This window comes from Phyllostomus discolor, chromosome 4, assembly GCF_004126475.2.
Source record: "Phyllostomus discolor isolate MPI-MPIP mPhyDis1 chromosome 4, mPhyDis1.pri.v3, whole genome shotgun sequence".
In the NCBI taxonomy this organism is placed as follows: Eukaryota; Metazoa; Chordata; class Mammalia; order Chiroptera; family Phyllostomidae; genus Phyllostomus; species Phyllostomus discolor.
The window spans coordinates 168,294,957-168,319,156 of NC_040906.2; the positions used below are offsets into that span (position 1 = coordinate 168,294,957).

A 24,200-nucleotide genomic window follows, 5' to 3' on the forward strand; every position below is an offset into this window, starting at 1 on the left:
GCCAACCCTCCTAAGGACCCACCCATGTTATCTGCTAATCAATTGTTTCACGCCTAGCTGCACGGCCTTTCTTCACTCTGTTCCCGCTCTCCCCACCCACTCTGCATTCGACGCCTGGTTCCTAATCCCCAGCCGGGCAACATAGAGCCGTCTCCCGCCCAACAAGCAGCGTGATCGCGAACCGCAGCGAGGCGGGCAGCTCTCCGGGCTCCCCGCAGGCCCGCAGCCAGCCAGCAGCAACTCGGAGGCTGGTGATTGACAGGCGGCTGCAGCTATGAGCCTCAGGGGCGGGACGTGCGTCACTTCCTGGTCTTTCGAGGGAGATGAGGTATATAAATTCGCTGCTCACGCAGTGCTCTCGCTTCCACAGTATGGCCGGCGACATTAGCTAGCGCTCGCTCTGCTCTCTCTAACGGGGAAACGGCGGACTGCAAGAGACTGAACTGTATCTGCCTCTATATCCAACAGACTCACGTTCAACTTTAGCTCACAAAAAAGCCGGGGAAATTTTATTAATCCTTTTTTTAAAAAAAGTTAATATAAAATTATAGCAAAAAAAAAAAAGGAACCTGAACTTTAGTAACAGCTGAAACAATCCGCAGCAGCGGCGGGAGAAGAGATTTAATTTAGTTGATTTTCTGTGGTTGTTGGTTGTTCGCTAGTCTCACGGTGATGGAAGCTGCACATTTTTTCGAAGGGACGGAGAAGCTACTGGAGGTTTGGTTCTCCAGGCAGCAACCTGACGCAAATCAAGGATCTGGGGATCTTCGCACCATCCCAAGGTGGGTGCAGGGGGCTCTCGCCCACAGCTCTGGGGCTGTCGCTGCCTCTAAGATACTAACCACTGGCGTAAGTCGGGGGCCGGGTTCCCGCAGCCTTCGGGTGGGGGCAGGTCCGCCTTTGGGAGTCGTTTGGGCGCTGTGGAGAGGGACCTCGGTGCTGCGGGGAGCGGCCGCATTCACGTGGAGGCCGAGCTGGTTTCTCTCGCCGCCGTTGCGGGGCCGGGTGCTGCCTGGGGCGAGGGGAGAGGCCGGTGCCGCCGCGTGCTCAGGTAACGTCCTCCGCTGGGCGGCGGGCGGCCGCTCCGGGCAGTTTGGCGCCCGCGCCTCCGACTTTCCCCTCTGACGACGCTGAGGGTCTGAGCCCCCAGGGCTGGGCGTCTAGGGGAGCCGCGCGAGCTCTCTCCGCAGGTGTGGCTCGGCGGGCTTAGTCAGGCGCTAATTCGGGCGTGCCGGCTTCGGGGAGTGGAGGAGGGAGGGAGCGAGTGAGCGAGCGGGTTTGAACTGGACTCGTTCTCGCCGCGTGCAGCGGGTAGGAGGGGACCCCCGCAGGTCCGGGGCTGAAGGGCCGGCGTGCTGACCTCCCGCTCGCGGTCCTATCTGTCAGCTTGTGGCTCCCGGGCGGCAGGAATTCGAGGGGAGCGGTGGTGTCGCAGTGGCGGGCCCCACCGCCGCCCTAACATGCTCTGCACCAAAGCCTTTTCGGGGCGGTCCCCGGAGACCTCGCGGAGCCCGCCGGGGCTTGCTCCGCAGTCTGCCGACCTTGGTTTGTGTAATCTGTTACCGAACAGGTAGGGTTCTGGCGGGGTGCGAGGTTTACCTACATTTACACGCTGCAGGGCCGTCCAGCTCGGGACATGGTATCTTGAATGCCTAAGCCAGCATAGGAATCTGCGGCCCCAGCCTCCCACCCCGGCAGTCGCGCGAGAGAGCTGGACTGCCTGCGCAGAAAGCAAGAGGTCTTCCAGCAATCTTGGGGTAATCCAAGCACAAATAAAAGCGCGGGCAATTCTGCAGGTGCCTGGGCCTGTTCTCCGCGGCACCCAGCCCGCTAGACACCCCTTGCCTTTCTAGGCTCCTCCGCGCACGAGTTGTGGCGGTGTGGTGTGGAGCGGGGACCGGCGTGGCCGCTTCATTGAGCTTGCACGACCAATGAGCTCCTGGGCCCACCGAGAGCCTGGCCCCAGGGTATGAGCCAATCGGCGTTACAGGAATGTTGGCTGAGCTGACCGCTGTCCCTGACAAAAAGCAACTGGAGAAGGGATTCCGGGAAGACACGTGCCGCCAGAACTTTAAGGCATTATGTCTTGAAGGATTGATTCTCGGGTAGAAAGGCTGCGTGATAGCTCCTGTCACAGGTCTCATTTTTCAAGCTTTGTGCGACATTTAAAATATTTACTGTGTGCCAGGCTCAGTTCTAAACACTTCTATGTGTATGTTACAGGAAGCAGTTACTTCTTTTACAAATATGGGGAAGCTTACTATTTCCTCCATTTCACAAATGGGAAACCTCCCTGGTGTTGGTGATATGCGTTTGGTAAAACGATTGTGGTCGGATTATCTAGAAAATCTTACTAAATAAAATGAATAACCTTGTTTTGCTGTGGCTCGGTAAATGTTTTGAAGCTTTCTTCATAAGGACATGTTCTTTACAATAAAAGGAAGAGGGTTTTTCCTCCCCAGGTTCTTTTGTAGAAACACCAAAATTGAAGCTTGGGCCTTTTTTTTTTTTTTTCTTTTGGTTTGTTGGTGATGGTCCAGGAGGGAGAGAAATGCTTGTAAAAGGGCAGCTTGCTTTAAATATTTGAGAACTCCTTTTCCTTTGTACTTTTATCAGTAACAATTATTTTGCTGCATGAGTGTGGCCCTTAAAATGATGGCAAAAGTTTAATATTCAGGGCAGAATATTCCGTTTTATACAGTTCATGATGTAGTGCCATTTAATATTCGTAAAGCCACTATTTTTGAGAGTCTCCCAGCGCATTTCAGTTGTTGTACATGGAGTAACTAAGAACTAAAAACTTAATCTATCCAATTTAACTGAGAAGTCCGTTGGTAACCTTACTGGGAACGTTTTTTCAAGTGAACTGTCAAGTAAGGGTGAACCAGGGGGGTTATTTTACTAGGAAGTTAAAGTACCTGACAAAATATTACATGTTAGGTAAATCACCTACAGTCCATAACCCGGCAAGAGGAAATCACGAGTCTGGTCACTAGAAGGGTGGTGTGGACCCCCAGAGAATGTGGAAGGGTAATCGGTCATCTAGAACACAGATGGCAAACACAAGGCCCCTTGAGCCGAATCTGGCCCTCCACCTTGTTCTACCCGGTGGCAGTGCCAAGCTCCTTGCCCCTAGTTAAGGAGTGTGTAGTTATATTTATGCAGTCCTAAATACATTCGCCCGTTAAAGGCAATTGTGAGGCTGAAGTGGTCCCTGGTGAAAGTGAGTTTGATACCCCTGATCTAGAAGAGTATGCATAATGAAATGGTGCATGGCCTAGATTTGAATCAAACAGCATTTAATAGCTAGCTTTGTAATGTTTCCTCGTTTTGAAAACGATACCTACTTGGGGTAGTTGTGAGGATTGAGTGGGTTCGTATACTGTAGAACTTAGTGACACATAGTAACCATTGTACAAGTGTTACAAGTGTTTTATCTTTGATTCTTTGCTCTTTTAAGACAATCTTTTTAGCAATCACGGCTGGAGAATAAAATACATCAGATTACAATATAAAAGGCTACACATTAAAGGGTGCTCTAACAATTTGATGTACTTTTTATTCAAATAGAGGAGATAGTGTGTCACTGGGAAGTTTTTATATTGCTTCATTCAGTCTTTAGTAGTTTTGTCCTTATTTAATGATAAAAAATTTGGAAGGCAGAAGGTCCTTGTTTGTCCTTGCCTCAGTAATTCCATTAAAATGTAAATAAGTCACATTTGAAAGAATTGTGAAAGGTTACAACTGAAAGACATTAACAGGCTGGATTAAAATTAAAAGTAGCCCTGGTGCGTGTGACCTAGTTGTTTGGAGTGTAGTCCTTGAGCCTAAAGGTTGCTGGTTTGATCCCTGGTCTGAGCATGGCAGGTGTAACCCCCAGACCATCCCTGATCCAGGTAATCAGGGAGGCAGCCAGTCAGTGTTTCTCTTTTGCACTGATGTTTTCCCTTTCTCTCTGTAAAAGTAATGAAAAAATGTCCTTGGATGAGAATAAAAATTATATACTTAAAAAAAGGAAAGGTAAATCTACTTTTTACACTGACATAAAACCTTAAGGACATTGAGAGTGATAAGGCACAAAGGCCCTAATGGGATCACTATGTGTGCTGTAAAGATAAGAATGTTAAGGGAAAATTCCTAGAAAAATACCTGCCCGACATTGATGTAAGAAGAAATAGAAATCTAAATAGTTCTATAACCATTACATAAGTTGAATTAGTCATTAATCATCCCATAAAGAAAATTCTGGGTTTTGATGACTTCATTGGATGGTTTCCCTAACATTTAAGAAAGACATAATTCCAGCCTTTTACACATACTCTTGTAAATAAAGAGGGGACACATTTCCCGGCTCATTTTTAATTGGCATAATTTTGATATCCAAACCCTGACAAGGCTGTGAAGGAAGCAGAAATCTCATGTTGTTGGTGAGAATGGAAAGGAAACAAACCACTTTGGGAAATGATTTGGCAGTTTCTTGAAAAGTACTATAATGTAAGATTTAATTTCTGTAAAATTCTAGAAAATGCATACTAATCAGATCAGTGGTTGCCTGAGCACAGGAGTGAAGGGAAGGGTGGATTATGAAGAGGTAAGTTGGACCTTGTGGGAATGGTCACTATCTTTGTGATTGACAGTTTTACAAGTAGATATGAATGTCAAATCTTGTAGGTTAAATGAAAAGATGAATTTAGAGTTCTACAATATAGGTTAAAATAAATACATGTGTGCTTCCAGTAAACAGTCTGATCATTTTTTTTGCATAGTAACTTAATCTTTTTAGTGATTCACACCTTTATGTATGATTGAACTGCCTCACTAGGAGAAATATTAATTTAGTAATTATTGACATATTGTATTTATTGCTACAAACCAAAGGATAATTTTGGTTGCTGTTAAGCCCTCTCTTCCCTCCCACCTAGTAATTAGCATCTGTTTGAAATCAGCTTAGAGCATTATATGCCTATGGGGGACTCTGCCTGCAGGCCCACCCCACCTCTACTGTCACAGATGAAAATAAGTCTACCAAGACATCTGCCTGGGGAGGAAAAATAGAGGATCTCTGAAAGGAGAAGGGCTATAAAACTTTGGGGAACAAACTCACTTCAGGCTTGGACCCTTATCATTTAAATTGAGGGTATTAGCAAAGCAGGTTTCACAGGATTTTATGCATTCTTTCTTAGGCCTGATCGCCCCCCCAGGGAACCCGCCCTTTCCAGCACAGGGCTGCACCCACCTCCTGCATTGTTTCAGGCTTGGGTTGAGCAGGGAAGTAAGACTGCCAAGAGATTAGGAGACTTCTTGCAGGCAGAATGAGGACTCAGACTGTGTCAAAGCCTATGTATGAGGGTCCATCATCCTATTTTTTTATCTAGCCCCCCCAAGTCCTTCTTTGAGGGCCCCTCGTGACTGTGCCTGTCTTAGGTCTTTCCTCCCTTGGGGAATCTTACCCATCATTGGCTAACTGGTCATCCACTTGGGGCCAAGCAGGGTGAAATAAAAGGGGGCAGAGGCCAAACCCCTACAAGGAAGATAAGCTTTGTCTCCTTAGTGGCTTAGGGTCCCAAGGTCTTTCATTCAATCTTAGCCATGGGAGGTTACAGCTTCTGAAACCAGGCAGGGCAGTTCCCAACATATGTCCCCCAAATCATTGTACAATTACAAAGATGAATATGAATTTGGAAATCTGCTGAAATGATTTTAAAGGAAAGTTGCTTTCATCAAGTATAAGAACTAAAACATTAATGGGAGGTGGTATAGGATTGGAAGAATTTGTAATATTGTAATAATGTTCAAGTCTTTGAAAATTATTCCAAAGACTTGAACCAAGAGAAAAAAACGTACAGCGATTCTGAAGGAAATATTCCAGCAGTTTTGAGGAAGTGCTAATCAGCCCAAAAAAGTGTGATAGGAAAAATCTGGTTAGTAAGGCAGCTTACAAGGAGGTGGCCCCTGCAAAACACAGAATTATTTTCTAGGTGGCAGGCCCCTTCTAGTACAGGCTTCCCTTGCTAGGCAAGTGTTCTAGGAAACCATCTGTATCAGTGTATCAGCTGGCATTGTGAGAGGCTGTGTTTGGCTTAAGTGGATTTTTTTTTTTTTTTTTTTAAGATTCTGCATTTGGCCATTTCATGATGGGTGATTTACAAGCGTGCCTGTCCATACCTCCCTGAGTGTTGACTCCCTTGCCCCACCCTCCCTATTCACCTGGTCTTGCCCTGAGTGACTTTTTTGTTTGTTTCCTGGATGAAAAAAAGTCCTCAAAGGGAAACAATTTGCCATTGTGGAAGAGGTGAAACAAAACTGCAGAAGCACGAGAAGACATCAAAATCAACAAGTTCAAAATGTTTAGAACAGAAGGGAAAAGTCTCAATAGGTGTATTGCATCAAATGGAGAGTACTTTGAAGGTGACTGAAGTTTAAACTTGTAAGAATAAATACATATATTTTTATAAATAAGTTTTCAGGAGTTTGGGGGTCCTGCCTGGTATCCTTTTTCTTACGCTTTTTGATTTTAGAAGGGAAGGAGAGAAACATGGATTGGTTGCCTCTCATATGTGCCCTGACTCACAATAGAACCTGGGATCTTTCAGTTTATATCACAGCGCTCCAACCAACTGAGCCACCTGAACCAGGGTCAGCTTATCTTTTGAATACAGATTTTTAAAAAAACATTTTGTTGAAGCATAACCAAAAAGTTATGACAATCGTAAGTACAGACCTAGTTTTCACAAACTGACCCCACTCCTATAAACAGCACTCTAAGGAATATAACTATCCAGAAGTCTCACTTGCACCCCTTCCAGTTACCATTCTGCTCTCACCTAACACTAGCTTAACTTCTAATACACTAGTAGAAGTACACTAGTACAATCATTTAGTTTGCATCATGTAAGGCCTCCTGTGATCAACATTATGTTTGAGGTTTTATAGTATTTTGTGTGAATATAGCAATACTACAATTTGCCCACTCAACTGTTAGTGGGTAACAAATATATTGCTATGAACACTATTATTGCATGTGTCTTTTAGTGAACATTATGCATTTCTGTTAGATATACATACATCTAGAAGTGGAATTGTTGGGTCTTAAATTGCATGTATCTAGCTTGAGGGTTCCAGTTGCTCCATGTATTTACCTAACTCATGGTATTTTTAATTTTAGCTATTGTGTGTGTGTGGTAGTATATAGTCCCCACTAGACTAATGGAGTTGAGTTTTCTTTGTTATATATTTATTTGCCATTTGGATGTCTTTTTTGAAATACTTGTTCAGATGTTCAAGTTTATTTGCCTATTTTTCTTCTGGGGTGACTTTATTTACAGTTCTTAACATATTACAGATGAATTATCTATCCAACATGTATATTACAAATATACCTTTCTATGGCCGTGAGTGATATGGCTCAGTGGGTTGGGCATTGTCCCGTAAAGCAAAGGGTCGCCGGTTCAATTTTGGTCAAAACACGTGCCTGGGATGCCAGCCAGGTCCCCGGTTGGGGGCATGCAAGAGGCAACCTATCAGTTTTTCTCTCTTCCCTCCTTTCACCCTCTCTCTAAAAAATAAAATCTTTTTTTAAAACACAAATAAACCCTTTGTGGTTTTCCTTACTGTATTACTGATATCTTGAAAAATAGAAGATCTTACATTTAAAGTATTTAAGTTTATCGATATTTTCCCTTTAATGGGTAGCAGTTTTTATGCACTATGTTGATGTAAGAAACATCCAAACCTGTAGAGAATTCTCATAAGTTTATTTGAGCCAAACTGGGGGTAATTGCCAGGAAGCAACAAATTAAGAAAATGCTCTAGAAAGTGACAGCGTTACCACTTATTTTATGCATCATAATCAGAGGGGAAGACAGAAGGGCAGTTACATGAAAATCATTGGTTATAGATGAAGGATGATGGAGAAAGCAAAGCAGGAACTCTCTGGGATTGGATAGACACGTTTCTTTTACATTGGTGGATACGGGATAGTTAACGATAACAGTGAGGTGTTCTTGTCGTAGTGTGTTGTGGTCAGAGATTGTGCCCTGAGGAGTGTGGGAAAGTAAATTACCCTGGAATTGCACTGGTGTGTTATCATAGAGGTGGAAAAAGACAACAGACTCAGTTAAGGTAAAGATTGACCTTTGTCAGGGTGTATAGTGGCCCAGTACAAAACTACCTGACATAATTTTTTGCTTTTAGTTAGGATGTTTTAATTTCAGACCATCCTATGTGATTACTTTAGGTCTCTGAGTTTGTTAGGCTTCCCCTGAGCCTGTTGGGTTTAGTATATGGGCCCTTTTTCATCCACAACTATTTGAGATATCTCGTTCATCCTGTGATAATTAAGATTTTTTCCCCCTAAACGTTTTGTTTTTCATATTTTATATCTACAGTCCATCTGGAATTGATTTTTTTTTTAATGTGGCATAAGGGAATAGAACACACTTAAAGTAAAATTGGCTTATCTTTTTCAGCTTTAACTCCAAGCCAAGCTGGAACCCTCTTCCTGAATGTTAGCCTTTTCTGTTAAACATTTCCCATTCTCCTGTAAGCCGTTTAGTAGAATTGTCTTGAGTGTAATCTAAACATAATTACATAATACTGAACATCTTTTTCACTAATTTCTCAAGGGAGATAAAAAGGGACATGTGTGATCAGGGGGTGATATTTTAGTAGGGAAATCTTGTCTGGTATGGCTTGGGTTAAAGAATGCTGGTTAATCATATGTTGGAGAAAAGCAGTAGTCCTGGCATATCCAAGTAAATACAGGAATAGATGATGTGTTCTAAAACTAACTTATTTCACGCAGTTTTGAAAGTTGAAATGTAAAAAGGGATAGTATCTTAGGTTTAATCTATAGTTTTGTCTACTAGTTTTTCATATTCCAAAAGGATATATAAAAATGTTTTAGAGTTAATTAAAAACTAAAATGTTGGACTAAACAAAGGTCTTATTTTGATGGCAGCTATGGGAAGGAAGTCTGTTAGAAAATTAGAAATTTTGGCGAAAATAAAAGATAGTTTATTGATCTCTCAAGATGACAAAGCAGGCTTTTTGCTTTTGAATTCATCACGAACCTGACCTATTCTTAGTAATGAGGTGAATTCAGATGGGAAATGCTAGTGAAGGTAAAGAGGATAAATATTTCATTAATTGTGAGGAAGTCTGAAATATTTTACATTTATAAGCTAAAACATAATCTGCAGTAAAGGATTGGGGCAGTTGCAAAGATAGGAAATTACACCTTAGTATTCACTTTCCCAGAACTCATGCCTCACTTGACTACATCGTTGCACAGCATTGCAGTATTGATAATTCACAGTGGAGAAATTTACAAACTGTTGCCAAAAATCCTTTTAGTGTAAATGTTTTGGAGTAGAAAAGCTTTCTGTTGAATTAAATGCATCACATTCCTGACAGCAGTTTCAAAAAGGTTTTAACTGCTTTCTCTAAACCGCCTTTCTTTACAAAGTACACATTGAAAGTAAGTCAATTGAAGGTAGCAGTAATTATACTGATAGTGATTTAAATTTGGGGGAAAGATTGGAGGTAGAGTATACTGTGATTATAATTAGCAGTGCGTTCTGGTTGATTTATTTCTCTGGATATCTGAATTAACTGCCCTAGGAAGGCATACTCAGAATTTATTTTGGTCAGTCTAGACTTTGTTGAAGAATAATCTTAATGTTTTAGGGTGTGACCTTGGTAAGGTGTAGAAGCCTGACTATGGAGAATATCTGACATAGACAAGTCAGACCATTAGCTCAGGTCACAGTTGATAGAAGATTCACATAGGCTTTTTGAGTAAATTGATAACTCTGAAACCAGCAATTTTAACTTTAAGGAGGTAATCTATTAGAGGAATCTAATCACATGGAGGCTTTTTAAATGCAAATTTTCAGGCAGAATCTGTAATGTCAGACTTAGTGGATCTCAGAGTAAGATCCAACTTAACCCTTCAGGTGATAAGGATGAGAACTTCCCAGCAGCATTGTTTCCTCAGTCATGAGTTCTGTAGTTTTAGGTCTTAATGTAGTAAGCCTTTACTCCATTTTGAGTTAATTTGTATATATGGTGCAGTGTAAGGGTTCAGCTTCATTCTTTTGTATGGAGACTCAGTTTTTCCAACATCATTTGATGAAGAAGAGGCTGTCCTTTCCCAGTGTAGTCTAAGGACTTTTTTTAAAGGTCATCTGACCTGAGGCATTAAAAAATGTAGTCAGTTGGTCATTTAAAGTGTGACTGAATTAAGTGATGTGGAAGTCTCTTGTCATGTTAATCATACATTTTCCCTTATAAACACTCCAACTTTTTTTTTAAATTAGACCACAGATTCTTTAAGGAAGAAAGCTTTTTTTTTTTTTTTCTTTAAAGATGTTATTTATTTTTTAGAGAGGGAAGGGAGGGAGGGAGAGGAAGAGAGAGAGAAACAGAAACAATGTGTGGTTGCTGGGGGCTGTGGCCTGCAACCCAGCCATGTGTCCTGACTGGGAATTGAACTTGCGATGCTTTGGTTTGCAGCCCACGCTGAATCCACTGAGCTACACCAGCCAGGGCAGAAAGAAAGCTTTAAATATAAAGTATTGCTTGCCATTAATGTTTGCTTTTCAGGCATAGTAACCAAGATTATTCAGACTATGTACTATCATTAGTAAAGAATACACTACTTCTTTGGGATCATTTATCATGATCTGATAGTATTTTTTTTTTATTCTCACCTGATGGCATGCTTATGGATTTTTAGAGAGGGATGATGTGAGAGAGACGAGCATTAGTTGCCTCTTGCCCATACCCCAACTGGGGACAGAACCCACAATGTAGGTAGTATGTGTCCTAACCAAGAATTGAACCTGTGACCTTTCAGTTTATAGGATGACTCTTCGACCAACTTTGCCATACCAGCCAGGTCTGATGCTGTTTTTTAGTACTTTACATTTAAGTTAATTAGAATTTTTCGACAGCCCTTTTGACATTTTGGTCTAGGTAATTTCTTTTTTTTTTTTAATTGTGGTAAGTCCTATTTTCTAAGATGCTGTAACAGCATCCTTGGTCTCTACCAACTACATGCCAGCAACAACACCACTATCCCCAGTGTGACTACCAAAAATGTCTCTAAATACTGCAAAATGTTTTTGGGGTGACAGTCATCTTCAGTTGAACACCACTGAATTAGACCAATGAGGTGAGATAGCAGCATTTAAGTAGAGAAAACGTAATTCAAATTGGAATGTTTTGGTTTATCTATGAATTCCCTTGTGTTCTATAGCATATAGCGATTGTGTGACACTGAATACCTTTTGCGGCGTTTTCCAGTCACTAAATCAGTATTATGTAACACATTCCAAAATTGTCTTCTTCATTCTGCTTTTCAATTTGATTTATTGAACTCATCTGTATTGACAAAAAGACCAATTTTGTAAGATAGTTCATAGTATAGCCTAGTGATTCTCAGTCTAGGTGTCAGTGTGTTTGGGAACAAAGCACAGGCACCTTCAACCATTCTGAGCTCTGCTGTGACGTTCTGTTCTGTAACTTGATACCAGCTTACTTTGAAATCACAAATAAGTAATTTAGAAAATGTTTTGGTCAGCTGTACAAAACACTGTCTTTTTTTCTTTTTTCATCATTAAATTTGGGCTTAAAGTAGGGCACTGAAAACCTTCTGTAAAGGGCAAGAGAGTAAATTTTAAATTTGTTAGGCAGACATTCTATGTTGCAACTACTCACCTCTGTCCTAATAGAGAGAAAGCAACCATACACAATATACAAATGAGTGGATGTGGCTAGGATGCAATAAAGTTTTATTTATAAAAAGAGGCTCCCCCACACACACACAGAAATGTAATAAAATAATATGCTGGAATTCTTAGCTGTTTTGGTGTTGGTTTTTCACCATTCCTTTTATGTACATGTATGTCATTATAGTAATGTTTTTAGTTTTATTTCTCTGACACATCTTTCTTGTCCCTTGATTTATTATATTTTTGAGCCTATCAGCTCCCCTAGGATTATGTCTTTATAATCACTTGGTTCATAGGCCGTCCAACTGTGTTTGTCCCACAGTGTTTTAGCATAATTGCTTTTTTTCATACTGAGACTTTGAGAAAATACTGGCTGCTTGAGGGTTTCTATTTGGTAAGGAAGAATTTGGTTGCAGAGTTTATTAAGTAATGATGAATGAGTTAAAAAGAGCATTGTGCATTCCATTAAGATGGAATAAGCACCTTGCTAAGTGCAACTAGAGACTCTGGACAGAATGCATGAATTAGCTATCTGAGGACCCTGAGAAGTAAATGTTAGCAGGTGAGTGGAAGAAGGAAATCAGAATTCAAAATAGCATGAAAACAACCATGATTTTCTGTCTCCCGCCCCCAATCTCTTGAGGTGATCTCAAAGGTGTCCAGAAACCCAGAACTGCACACCAGGTGCAAATAAAGAGATCCAAAAAGTTCTCTTTTTCTTGTCTGTAAAGATAGAAAGGGGGCCCCTTTAGGTCAGAGAGAGTGGAGGGAAATCCCTTTTTGGTTTTGGTTTTGTTTTTTCTTCTCCAGCCACTGCTCAGGCAGTTCTGTAGTAATCGTGGCCAGGCAGATGCCTGAACTCCAAGGGAAAAGAGGACCTTTTTTTTTGACCAGAGAAACTGTGTGGTCCCAAGATGGAATAGCATCAGGGATATATCCCTGTTCTTTTCGCTCTTTGTCGTCTCCCCCATTTGCCTGGAGAGATAGAGACAATCACAGGCAGTCTGCTGCAGAGTGGGAAAACTAAAGCCTTGGCTTTCTAGCCATGAGACCAGAAATCCCCACCTCTGAGCCAGAAATTGTCAGCAGTTATGGAGAAGAGAGAGTTGAATAAAATGAATGCCATTAAGAACACCCCTGGGCTGCTCATGTATGGCTCTGGCCCTAAACAGAATATCAACGGCTTTGCAAACTGATAGCTCACCTCCCAGTCCAGACTGGCCACTCTGTAGGACAGATCTGAATACCATGGCATGCATAATATCCTTTCCTAACTAAACTGAAACCAGAACATAACCCAAAAGTTGGGTAAGAACTTGAAGACTGAACCTTAAACATTTCAGTTGCCTGCTAAAACAAGTTTTAAAAATCAACATGCTCTGTAGGATTTTTAAATAAGATTTTAAATTATATAACGTGATCAAAATGTCCAGGCTGCAGTCATAAGTTACTCAATAATGCAAATGACCAAGAAATTCTCAGTATCTCTCAATGGAAGATAATCAACAGACACTACCAGCCTTGAAGTGATACAGATCAAGATTCCAAGGCAGCTGTCATAACCATTCTATAAGAAGTAAGAGTGAACACTCTTACAATGAAAGGAGGCCTTAGGAGAGAGATAGAATATGGAACTTAAAATATATGAAAAGTAACTACTGGAATAAAGGTTTATTGGACGGGCTTTAGTAGAATGGAAATGACAGATAAGTGAATGAGCTTAAAGATCTATCTAGGAATTACCTGCTCAGCAAGAGAGGAAAAGTACTGTGGGGTGGAGAGAATGAACAGAACCTGAGGGGCCTGTGTCAGCAGATTCCAGGAAAGAGGGGAGTGTTACATAAAAAATATTTAAGAAAACAGTCCACATCTATGTTCATTATAATGAATAGGTTCTATAGCAGCTAAGTTTTTGGCAGTGAAATGAGTAAGCTTCATTTATGTAGATTAAAATAAGATGGCATTTAAGTAGAATGTATACCTATAGTTGGCTGACAGGATAATTCTGTCAAATGAATCTTTATTTTTTCAAGGTGTACATTCTAAATACAAGAATTATTGCAGTGACCAATTTAAAACAAAACAAAGGATTATGTGACAGTAATCTAGGTTTTTAAAATTTAGGGGTGTTCATGATTTTCCAGCAGGTCCTTTAAGATCTAATTAGAATAGTTATTGCCAGATTCAACAAGTATTGGAAAGCCTGCTACAAACTAGACTAGTAGGCACAGTCCCCGACTACATGGAATGACTAGCGGAATTGATGTGAATACCAAAATAGCTACACAAATAAAATACTTTAAAAGACAAGTCTTCTGAGCTTTAAAACATTTTAATGACAGATTTGATCTGGTAGGGTTAGTGTGCTAACGAGCTGGAGGAGGGGAGTTGGGGACAAGGGTTCTAGGTAGGATGAAATCCATTCCAACAGTATCCACAACAAAGTGTACATTGTTTCAGCATAATTATGTTCTCCGCTTTCAAGTGGCTTGATTTGGGTGAATAAATTTATAGTGACCAGTTTCTAGAAAGAGAATAGTTGGTGGGGAAGCCTATCATGACTGAAGTACAGAAAATTTGGATTAGTTTAGTTATGTATATATCTGTCGATGTAGGTTTTATTTTATTTGGATTGTTATTTGAAGTCATTGTCTTTATACAATTTGTCAAGCAGGGGGATGCTGGAAGATCTGAAGATTAGATAATAGCTGATTCTCTGGAGAGAGTAATGTGGGGTCTTTCTGAAGTGAAGAATCCTTGTTCTGTTGAGGGGTAGAATCACTACACTGAGAACAAAGAAGAAAAGCTTACCCTTACACTCTGTGAGATCCCTAGCCTACCAGAAATCTTAATGCTCTCCAGGCAAGAGAATGGAATATTTGGGTAATTTGACCTGCCAGGAAAGGACTAAAAAATACTGACAAGGTAGTGCCCCAGTGGGATAGCCCTGTCAGAGTTACTGTATATAGATGCCCACAGTAAACAAGCCCCATTCAGTTAGCTCATGGACCTCATGAGCTAAGTCTTAGTACCCTGTTCTTGGCCAGGAAATTTTGAAAGGAGATAGTTGAGGGAAACATCTGAGGGTAAATTCAGATAGGTGCATAGAAAACAATCAAATGAGAAGGCAAAGCAGCATTTAATCTAGTGAAGACAAAGTTATACAAGAAAGACCTGTTTGTTAATAATATCTAGCTTAGCCGTGGAGCATGTTTAAAAGTGTTAACAAACTATATTTAACACTGCTGTATGATATATATGAAAATTAAGAGAGTAAATCCTTGTGAAGAATTATAAGGAAAAACTTTAGTTTTTTGCTTTATTGTGTGTATGTATCTGTATATGTATATATGTGATGGGTTCCAACTAAACTTACTGTGGTAATCATTTCATAATATATGCAAATCTAACTACTATGTTATACATCTTAAACTTACACAGTGGTGTGTATCAATTAGATTTCAGTAAAACTGGGGAGGAGTTCTTATAAATAGTGACTATAACTGAGAAGGGGTAATAGGAAAGGATTCATTAGTGTGTCCAATGGGTGGAAGAAAGTATTTGCAAGAGTGCTGAATTAAAGTGGAAAGTGAGTGGGCAGTGACATTAGCAGGTAACATTATTGGAAGAACGATCTTAAGTGTTTGAATTCTTAGTATTTAGTAGGTAAATTTGACATGCATTGTGTAATTCAATCTTGTCAGCCCTCTGAAGTTAGTTTTATTACCCACCAGGTAAAGAAACCAAGCCCAGGAATGTCACAAAACAGAAAAGTAATAACTTCTGTAAGAGCCCCATGTTTTCCTTTCAGTCTTATTAATCCTTTTTGTATTAAAACATTTTATTTGTGGAAATGAAACACTGTGGGTTCTGAAATGTTTAAATGTTAGTGAACTTTGAGTCTTAGAAAATCTGAAACTCAAAGTCAGGGCTTGGCGACCTAAAACAAGAGGATTAAAACAGTCTCTTAAGTTTGTGTTACTCAGAACTGGATCTTAATTGTAACTTTTTTCTTTCTTAACCAACACTTACTTGGTCTATTTTAAAAATTCAAAAAAAAAACTGAAAAAATATAATCCAGTTTAAAATTTTTTCTTTATACAAGAAATTTTTTTTCTTATACAAACAATCATTAGCACTTTTCCAAAAGGACTGTTATGTCTTTTTAAGAATTGTTCGGTAGAATTATGGCCATATAGGCTCTATAATCAGCAAGCCTGACTCATTTAAGTTTTTCAGATGGGGCTCAGTGCTGTTCAGTTTAACTAATTTACACATCGTAGAAATTACTGCCTTCTTACCCCAGTTGGGTGGCTCAGTTGGTTGGAGCATCATCCCCTACACCAAAAGGTTGCAGGTTTGATCCCTGTGGCAAAAGGGAGGCAACCAATGGATGTTTCTCTCTCCCTCTTTCTCCCCTACTTTCTCTCCCTCCCTCCCTCACCCTCCTCCACTCTCCACAAACTCAGGTGAGAGTGGTTTTTGTTGTTGTTTTTAATTACTGCCTTTTGTGATTGGTCATACAATTGCCTATTAGGCCACTAGCGATTTCTTTTAGCAAAATGATGAAACAGGCACAAAAGTCGAGCAGGATTGATTGGTACTGTGCCTGCCTTTTTCTACAAAGGAATGAAGCATACCTATTTTTATGCTGGCTGTGGTATTGAGGATTTCTCTTACATAAACGTTTTAACTGGAAGAGAAAACTTTAACCATAATATACCATTTTCTTGGGAATAAAAGAATGATCTACTAAATATTAAGAGCCTTAAAACATTTTTAGCCTTTAATCTGGTCATTTTAAGATGTCTCATGGAACTATTTTATATTGTCCTTCTGTTTGTAGTGGGCACACTAAAGAGGAGGCCCTTAGGTCTCAGTGGGGTAAGTTAAAACTAGTTTACTGAGTTATACCCATATGGCTTCCATTTTGCTGTTTATTATTGTGTTGAAATAGGCATTTTCCCATTTCATTAAAGAACTGCATTGTATTTCTAAGATTTTGTGTGTATGCTTGTACTGTTGAATTGCCAGCCAAAGGCATTTTTCTTTTTTTGACAATGCTTCTCGACTTTTAACTTGCTTTTCTTTACTCATTTAACTAGCGAAAGGTAATGGTTTTCCTGGGTTTATGAGCCTCTTGAATGTCTTCTGTATGCGGCTTATTCACAGTATTTTATCTATTTGTCTTTTTCTTAATTTCTATGTTTCTGGTTTGCTTTTTAAATTGTGTTTTGTATATAGCAAAATGTTTTGCGTTATTTAGTGGATGTCAGTATAGACAGACAATTTGGGAGGAAAAAATGTTCGTGTTCATAAGAGAAGCTAGAACAAGAATGTGCCAACAAATGCTGTGTTGATCATTAGAAAACTTTTAAATGTGAGAAATTGATAATTTTCTAGAATAGGCAAAGAGTATAATGAATTAATCATCCTTTTTTTTTTTTTAAATAATAGATCCGAGTGGGACATACTTTTGAAGGATGTGCAATGTTCAATCATAAGTGTGACAAAAACTGACAAGCAGGAAGCTTATGTACTCAGGTAAGCCCTATAAAACAAGTGCTAGCCAACACATTTCAGCCTGTATCACACTGCATATAGAATAGCAAATTGCTCCTGTGGACCTTAGTTCTATAATTACTTTTATATTATTTTAAAAATATGGTGTAAAATAAAATGTTTACTTCAGGTATACCTAGGCAGTAGGTTTTGAGGTCTTACCTGAAAGGTCTTCAAGATGGTTGCCATGTCATTAGCAGGAAGTATGTGTAAAGCAGGGTGGGATGATGCTCCCTTACCTTCAACCTCAGGTGCAGGTCTTCCCTTTAGTATATGCCTCTCAATATCAGAACTTCAGACAAAGTGAAAGTTAGCTTCCCCATACAGATAGGATTGCCATATATAACAGGAAAACCATTAAACTTTTTTATAAGTACAGAAAATAATGTATTCAATAAATACATTGAATTCTTATGCATACTATAACGAGCCTTAGATTGAACAAAGTCCCAAAATACCTGCTTTTTACTAAGCTTGTGTTTGGCATATACAGACGTTTATCAAAGGCTTATGTGCCAGGCCATAGGGATATCGTGGTGAGTAAAAACAAACATTTCTTTCCTCATTGGATTTGTTACCTAGTATAAGAAGTAATGAGATGGCTGTAGAAATACATGTGAGAGTGGGTGGTGCAAGATGAGGTAGAGTGTACATTTAATAAAGAATGTCTTCGGTTAGGTGAAATGAGGAAAATTGAGCAGTAAAAAAGAGGGTTTGTGTAATGAGGTAATAATGCTTTATATCCAGTTCAAAGATTGTTTCTGTGGGTTCTAGGACCTTAAACTGATTTTTGTACAATAGAAGAGGAAGACTATTGTAGAACATTATTTGCTTCCTTGAAATCTTAACATTTAAAATTACTACCCAAAAATTTATATTGTAAATGACAGTCCAATAATAGCTTAATTGTATCTCGGTAGTACATAAACAGCCTTAAAATATTGTGACTTTTTCAATTACAGTGAGAGTAGCATGTTTGTCTCCAAGAGACGTTTCATTTTGAAGACATGTGGTACCACCCTCTTGCTGAAAGCACTGGTTCCCCTGTTGAAACTTGCTAGGGATTACAGTGGGTTTGACTCAATTCAAGTAAGTAATCAAAACACATTAAATAATTCTTTACGTTATAAATAAATTATATACTTACTGCCATAGTTGTAATGGGTAAGGACAGGCCCACTGTGGGAGAAAGAATATTCTTCCTGATGCTCTAGATTAGCAGAGTAGGGAAGAAGCAGAGAGTGAGTTGGGAGGAAATCAAATGGGAAAAGATTAATATTTCATGTAATTGGGGTAAAGGATGTCTTGTTACTAGGACCTAAAAGAATTTTTGTTAATTATTGACCCTTATAAGAAATCTAAAATAGTATGTTCTTAATTTTTGAATCACTGCCTCTTAAAATTTAATGTATACATGTTTTTCCACAAAACTCTTGCTTTTGTGCTTATTTAAAAGTTCAGATTAGAAACCACTGCTCTAGAAATACTGTACCTAATCACTGTAGTTGTTGTGACCCATCATCAGTAGACTGGGCATTTTAGTTTCTAGAAACTCATTGATGCACCCTATATTAGTATATTCTGTTGAGACTTCTCCGCAACTTAAAAACAAAGTTGCTTCTTATAACACTTAACTCATGAATACTGGTTTCTATGTCTTTTTTAGAGCTTCTTTTATTCTCGTAAGAATTTCATGAAGCCTTCTCACCAAGGGTACCCACACCGGAATTTCCAGGAAGAAATAGAGTTTCTTAATGCAATTTTCCCAAGTAAGTTTAAATAAATAGAATTGAAACCTGCCTTATTCAAGTTAGAGGATATATCTTTTCAGAGATCTTTTTTATATGTGCACATGTAGCATATTCTATAATTAAGATAAACATATCAGTATAGCTGATTACAAATTTTAGAGTCTGTGTGTGAGCACCTCAGGTCATTGTTGTTAAAGTGATGGAAAAAGAAAATCAAGTAACTGGTCACCTGCTAGAGAGAGGAGTTCGTCTTCATCTAGCCACTTGTTCTGACTTATGTGTAACTTAGTAGTTATAAAGGCTGTATACCCTTTCATCCAGGAAATAGCCAGTGAATGACTTCATAGTCTCATGTTAAGACACTGGTCCAGCATTCTATACAGGAATTAAGCTGACTTGCAAATGACCAACACAGTGAGATCATAGTGTGACTTCAACAAAATGGGCAAGATTTTCTTTCATTCATTTACAAAGCTTTTATTTATAGACCTTCCTTTTTGAGTGTCAAGATCAGGCAACTAAAGGTTATCTAATCCAACACCCTTATATCCTAGATGAGGCTGAAAACTTAGGATTTTAATAACTTGGCAGAGGCACTCATGGCCATGATTTTAAAAGAAAATCTGGTTTCTGTTCTATTTTTAACTTAGCTACTAATATGAAACTATACTGATTGATCTAAGTCACAGAGTGTTAAGTATAATTTAGTGTAAGTACCTACTACCAGTTAATTTACTGTGTTGAGTGAGGCTTTGAAACAATATGGAAAGGAAGTATGGGGTTGGCCTAAAAGTCCATTTAGTTTCTCTATAAAATAAAAGACACATTTTTCATTTTCACTGACAACTTTATTGATTTGGATATTTTGAGTATGTTGACCATTACCCGCTATTGGCTTATAGTGGGTAGAGGCCAGGGGTGTTGCTGAACATCTTTCAATGCATAAGACCAGCCCCACAGCAAAGAATTACTTGGCCAAAATGTCAGTTGTACCAAGAAACTTCACAAACTACTTTTGACACATTCGATAAATCACAACACCTTCTCCATACACTGCACAAGCCATTTTTGTGTGTGTGTGTTTTAGTTGTGTTTTTACCTTTCTTGAAATAAAACATAATACGCCGAAAATATTGCATGTTTTCTTCCATCTTTAGTATTTAAATGGCTGTACAAAAATTCACCGATTTTGCTAAGTTTTTTTTTTTCTTTTATGCATACTAATATGACAGCTGTCACAGTACCATCTAGCAAAATTGTTTCAAATGAAGTTAATGACAACTAAGCACTACTAGAGCCATTATACAAAAAAATGTAATGGATTTTTTGGCCAACCCAGTATTACACAAAATGATTTGTATTTACTTGGGAGACTAGGTATATAGGAAACTAAATTTTATTTCCTAATGGAGTTTTAGGAGAGAAGGAGCCATAGTTTTCTCAGTATCATCTAGACTGACTCACTGGCTGCTGAAGTAAATCTCTAAATAATGGCCAGCATACATTTTTTAAAGGTGAAAGTGGGAGAATCCTGCCTACTTTGTGAATTCATCCACCTAAATTTTCCTTTACTGATATTTCTGATAGGCAAATAGTATCATCCTAGCTATTGAAAAGGTGAGAAAAAGCGATCCATCCTATCAAATGTATCTGTTGAATTTATTTTACATTCTTCTCCCTCAACAGATGGCGCAGCATATTGTATGGGACGTATGAATTCTGACTGTTGGTATGTTGGATACAATTTCCTGGACTTGTTTCTTCTATATAAGATTAACTTTAAACTTCCAGTTGTCATTTTTAGAAACAATTTTTCTTTCTTTTGTGTAGGTACTTGTATACTTTGGATTTCCCAGAGAGTAGGGTAATCAGTCAGCCAGATCAAACCCTGGAAATTCTGATGAGTGAGCTTGACCCAGCAGTTATGGACCAGTTCTACATGAAAGATGGTGTTACTGCAAAGGATGTCACTCGTGTAAGGGTTTTCAATAATTCTGGATTCTGCTTGGGGACTTACATATGTTGTTTAACTCATTCTTGTTTTGTATTTCAAACTTGTATTTAATTCAGTCTTTTTTCTTTTCTTTCTTTTCCCCCCGCGCCCCCCACCCCCCAGGAGAGTGGAATTCGTGACCTGATACCAGGTTCTGTCATTGATGCCACAATGTTCAATCCTTGTGGGTATTCAATGAATGGCATGAAATCGGATGTAAGTAGTATTATTTGCTTAATACTTACTTAAATATTTAAGTGTACCCTTTCCATTATTAACACAAAACTGTCTCTCTAAGGGAACTTATTGGACTATTCACATCACTCCAGAACCAGAATTTTCTTATGTTAGCTTTGAAACAAACTTAAGTCAGACCTCCTATGATGACCTGATCAGGAAAGTTGTGGAAGTCTTCAAGCCAGGAAAGTTTGTGACCACCTTGTTTGTAAACCAGGTAATTTGTTTTATTATTGACATTAAAGTCTTCCAGAAAATGAGGGTAGTGGGGAATGTCATATAATGGCCTTTTTTTATAATCTCCTTTTATTATTTTTTATTGTTCAATTACAGTTCTCCCCATTATTCATATAATGTTCTAAGACAGCCCATTATCAGTCATATATCTAGAGGTGCTGCTAGTTGAGATTATTGAGATGAAAAACTTTGTGTTTCATTGGCTTTCTTTTGGTTCTTGTTTTATATCTAGCCTAATTGGTGGACTTCTCACCGTCCTGTTTATTTTCCCTGTTGGCAGGCCTGGGGTTGGGGTAGAGGCTGGAGGTCATAAGATATCTCACTCCAGCCTATAAGAAGGCAGCTAAAATATTCAAATACCTGTTTTATTAAGGTCGTAGGTTTAAGTGTTTGTGGCATGACTATTTTGTTTGCAATAACTTCTGCAAATCAGAAGTATTAATACATTATTTAATTTTTTTTGCCCAGAGTTCTAAATGTCGCACAGTGCTTTCTTCACCCCAGAAGATTGAAGGTTTTAAACGTCTTGATTGCCAGAGTGCTATGTTCAATGATTACAACTTTGTTTTTACCAGTTTTGCTAAGAAGCAGCAACAACAGCAGAGTTGATTAAGAAAAATGAAGAAAAAACGCAAAAAGAGAACACACATAGAAGAAGGTGGTGGCTGCTCTTTAGATATTGATACCGGGGGCTGTGCTTTCCATAACCACCACCTAGTAGTTGCAGAAGGCCCTAGATGTAATGATAGTGTAATCATTTTGAATTGTATGCATTATTATATCAAGGAGTTAGATATCTTGCATGAATGCTCTCTTCTGTGTTTAGGTATCCTATGCCACTCTTGCTGTGAAATTGAAGTGCATGTAGAAAAAAACTTTTACTATGTGAAACTTTACAACACTTGTGACAAAAATTCAATTCGGTTTATGCACAGTGTAATATTTCTCCAGGTATCATCCAAAATTCCCCACAGACAAGGCTTTCGTCCTCCTTAGGTGTTGGCCTCAGCCAAACCATCCGGGACTGTTCTAAAATTGCTGCCACAATAATTACATCCAGTTACCTCCAATTTCTAGAACATATTCTCTACTAATGTTATTGAAACCAATTTCTACTTTATACAGATGTTTTTTGCAACAGCAATTAAAGTTTTTTCTTCCACGAGTACAGTCCTCTAAGAAAATGATTGCCATTATCCATTTTATGTATGACTATTTTAACATTGCTTCCAGTGCTTGTATTCCTTTGATTTCATTCCTCACCGTGGTGTCTCCCCTTCCAACCCTGCCCCAATAAAGCAATATACTGTTACACTATGGGTTATACCAATCTTATACCCCAGAGGGAAGGACAAGGAGGATGGACCCTAGGATTAATTGTTTTTTTAAGGTCAAGGGAGTTTGGCTTTTTTATTGGCATTGGCTCTTCTGGAAGATCGTGACAGAAATAAACTTAGTGTTGATTAGCAAGGAAGACACATAAATTAACATTAGGAAATACTGGCAGAACTTGTATGGGAACTGTATGCCATTCTGTGTTCTCCAGCAAATAAGATTAGCTTCTCATGCGTACCATGTCTTTACTAACTTGGTAAGTAGTAATATAAAAAATGTTATTACTACTTTGATTAGCGAGGAGATTTCAGATAAAGGTTGTACTGGATTCAGTAAGTCAAATCAGATCACTCACCTTAATTTTTAGTTTAGCAGCCATTTCCACCAATTTCCATTAATAATGTACCATAAACTTTAGTTCAAAGCAGCATCAGTGTCTTTGCCATCTTGTGACTTGAAGTTCTGTGACTTTGTAATACATGTGATAATGTTCTGACTCTCCATGTGCTCCTCTTCCTGGTGGTGGTTCTTTCACCATGTTTCCAGAGGATCGAGTGAATGACCAGAATGAGAACTCTTCAGGTTATTCAGACATACACAGTGAAGCAGAATTATCCATGAGATACAAGAATTTCCAAAGTGGTCAATGGGAAATGACTAGAAATACAGGCTTTCAAGAGTTGGCATTTTTGGCTACATTTCCAAATACTTTGAGATTTAAGCGGCCTAGAAAACAGCAAAGTTGACTAAATTTTGTATTCTTGTCCTCAAATTTTTTTTTCTTTGTGGCGTGATGCAGTGATGTTTTTGTTCCTTCCGTACTTATAAATGAAACACATTTTTTTTAGTGTTTCTAAACATAAAATCTACTTGGTTTGAAATCAAGTGGTTGGAACACTTCTGACTTTTATTTTATGCACGTTCTTGATTCAAAGTTTCATTGAAGAAGCTTTCAATCAATGGGTCAGTTTGATTCTTAACTAGCACACAGTACCTGATGTTTTGGTGCTGTTTTGAGGACCAATGCTCAAAGTGGATTTTGTTCTTGAACAGTGTCCCAGTAGATTTGATGATGTGTTGGCTTGAGGTCTAATTTTTTTCTAATAGATTTAAGATTTCTATCTAATGTTGAAAAACTAAGCAAATTTGTATGAAACAAAACCTAGAAGAATGAAAACTGTAGATTAAATAGTAATTTAAATTGATTTTAGTATGTATAGAGGAGGGAAATTTTTGTTGCCTTAATTTCTCTCTTTGGTGGTGTTGGACTTAAATCAGTTGAAATGTATTTATGTACCACACTTTAAGCTTCAATAAAAGTTTGCTTAATTGATTGTCTAGTGACATTCA

General features: G+C 38.8%; 1 protein-coding gene and 1 long non-coding RNA gene across 2 annotated transcripts; both read left to right on the top strand.

Annotated features, from left to right (window-relative positions):
* Positions 1-350: 350 nt before the first annotated feature.
* AMD1 (adenosylmethionine decarboxylase 1) lies at positions 351-24,200 on the top strand. The gene is made up of 9 exons (XM_028508917.2): positions 351-782; positions 17,193-17,279; positions 18,260-18,386; positions 18,964-19,066; positions 20,735-20,777; positions 20,879-21,023; positions 21,165-21,257; positions 21,340-21,495; positions 21,984-24,200. The coding sequence occupies exons 1-9, from the start codon at positions 673-675 to the stop codon at positions 22,122-22,124; spliced, it is 1,005 nt and encodes a 334-aa protein (XP_028364718.1). The 5' UTR covers positions 351-672; the 3' UTR covers positions 22,125-24,200.
* LOC118500305 lies at positions 11,661-17,021 on the top strand. The gene is made up of 2 exons (XR_004902872.1): positions 11,661-14,181; positions 16,776-17,021. It is a non-coding gene; the product is annotated as an uncharacterized LOC118500305 (long non-coding RNA).

Bases quoted from the DNA above. Each gene is read 5' to 3' on its own strand.
- AMD1 (XM_028508917.2), top strand. From the start codon at position 673: ATGGAAGCTGCACATTTTTTCGAAGGGACGGAGAAGCTACTGGAGGTT. The intron at 17,280-18,259 runs GTAAGCCCTATA...TTTCAATTACAG, and splicing joins CAGGAAGCTTATGTACTCAG to TGAGAGTAGCATGTTTGTCT. The intron at 20,778-20,878 runs GTATGTTGGATA...TCTTTTGTGTAG, and splicing joins CGTATGAATTCTGACTGTTG to GTACTTGTATACTTTGGATT.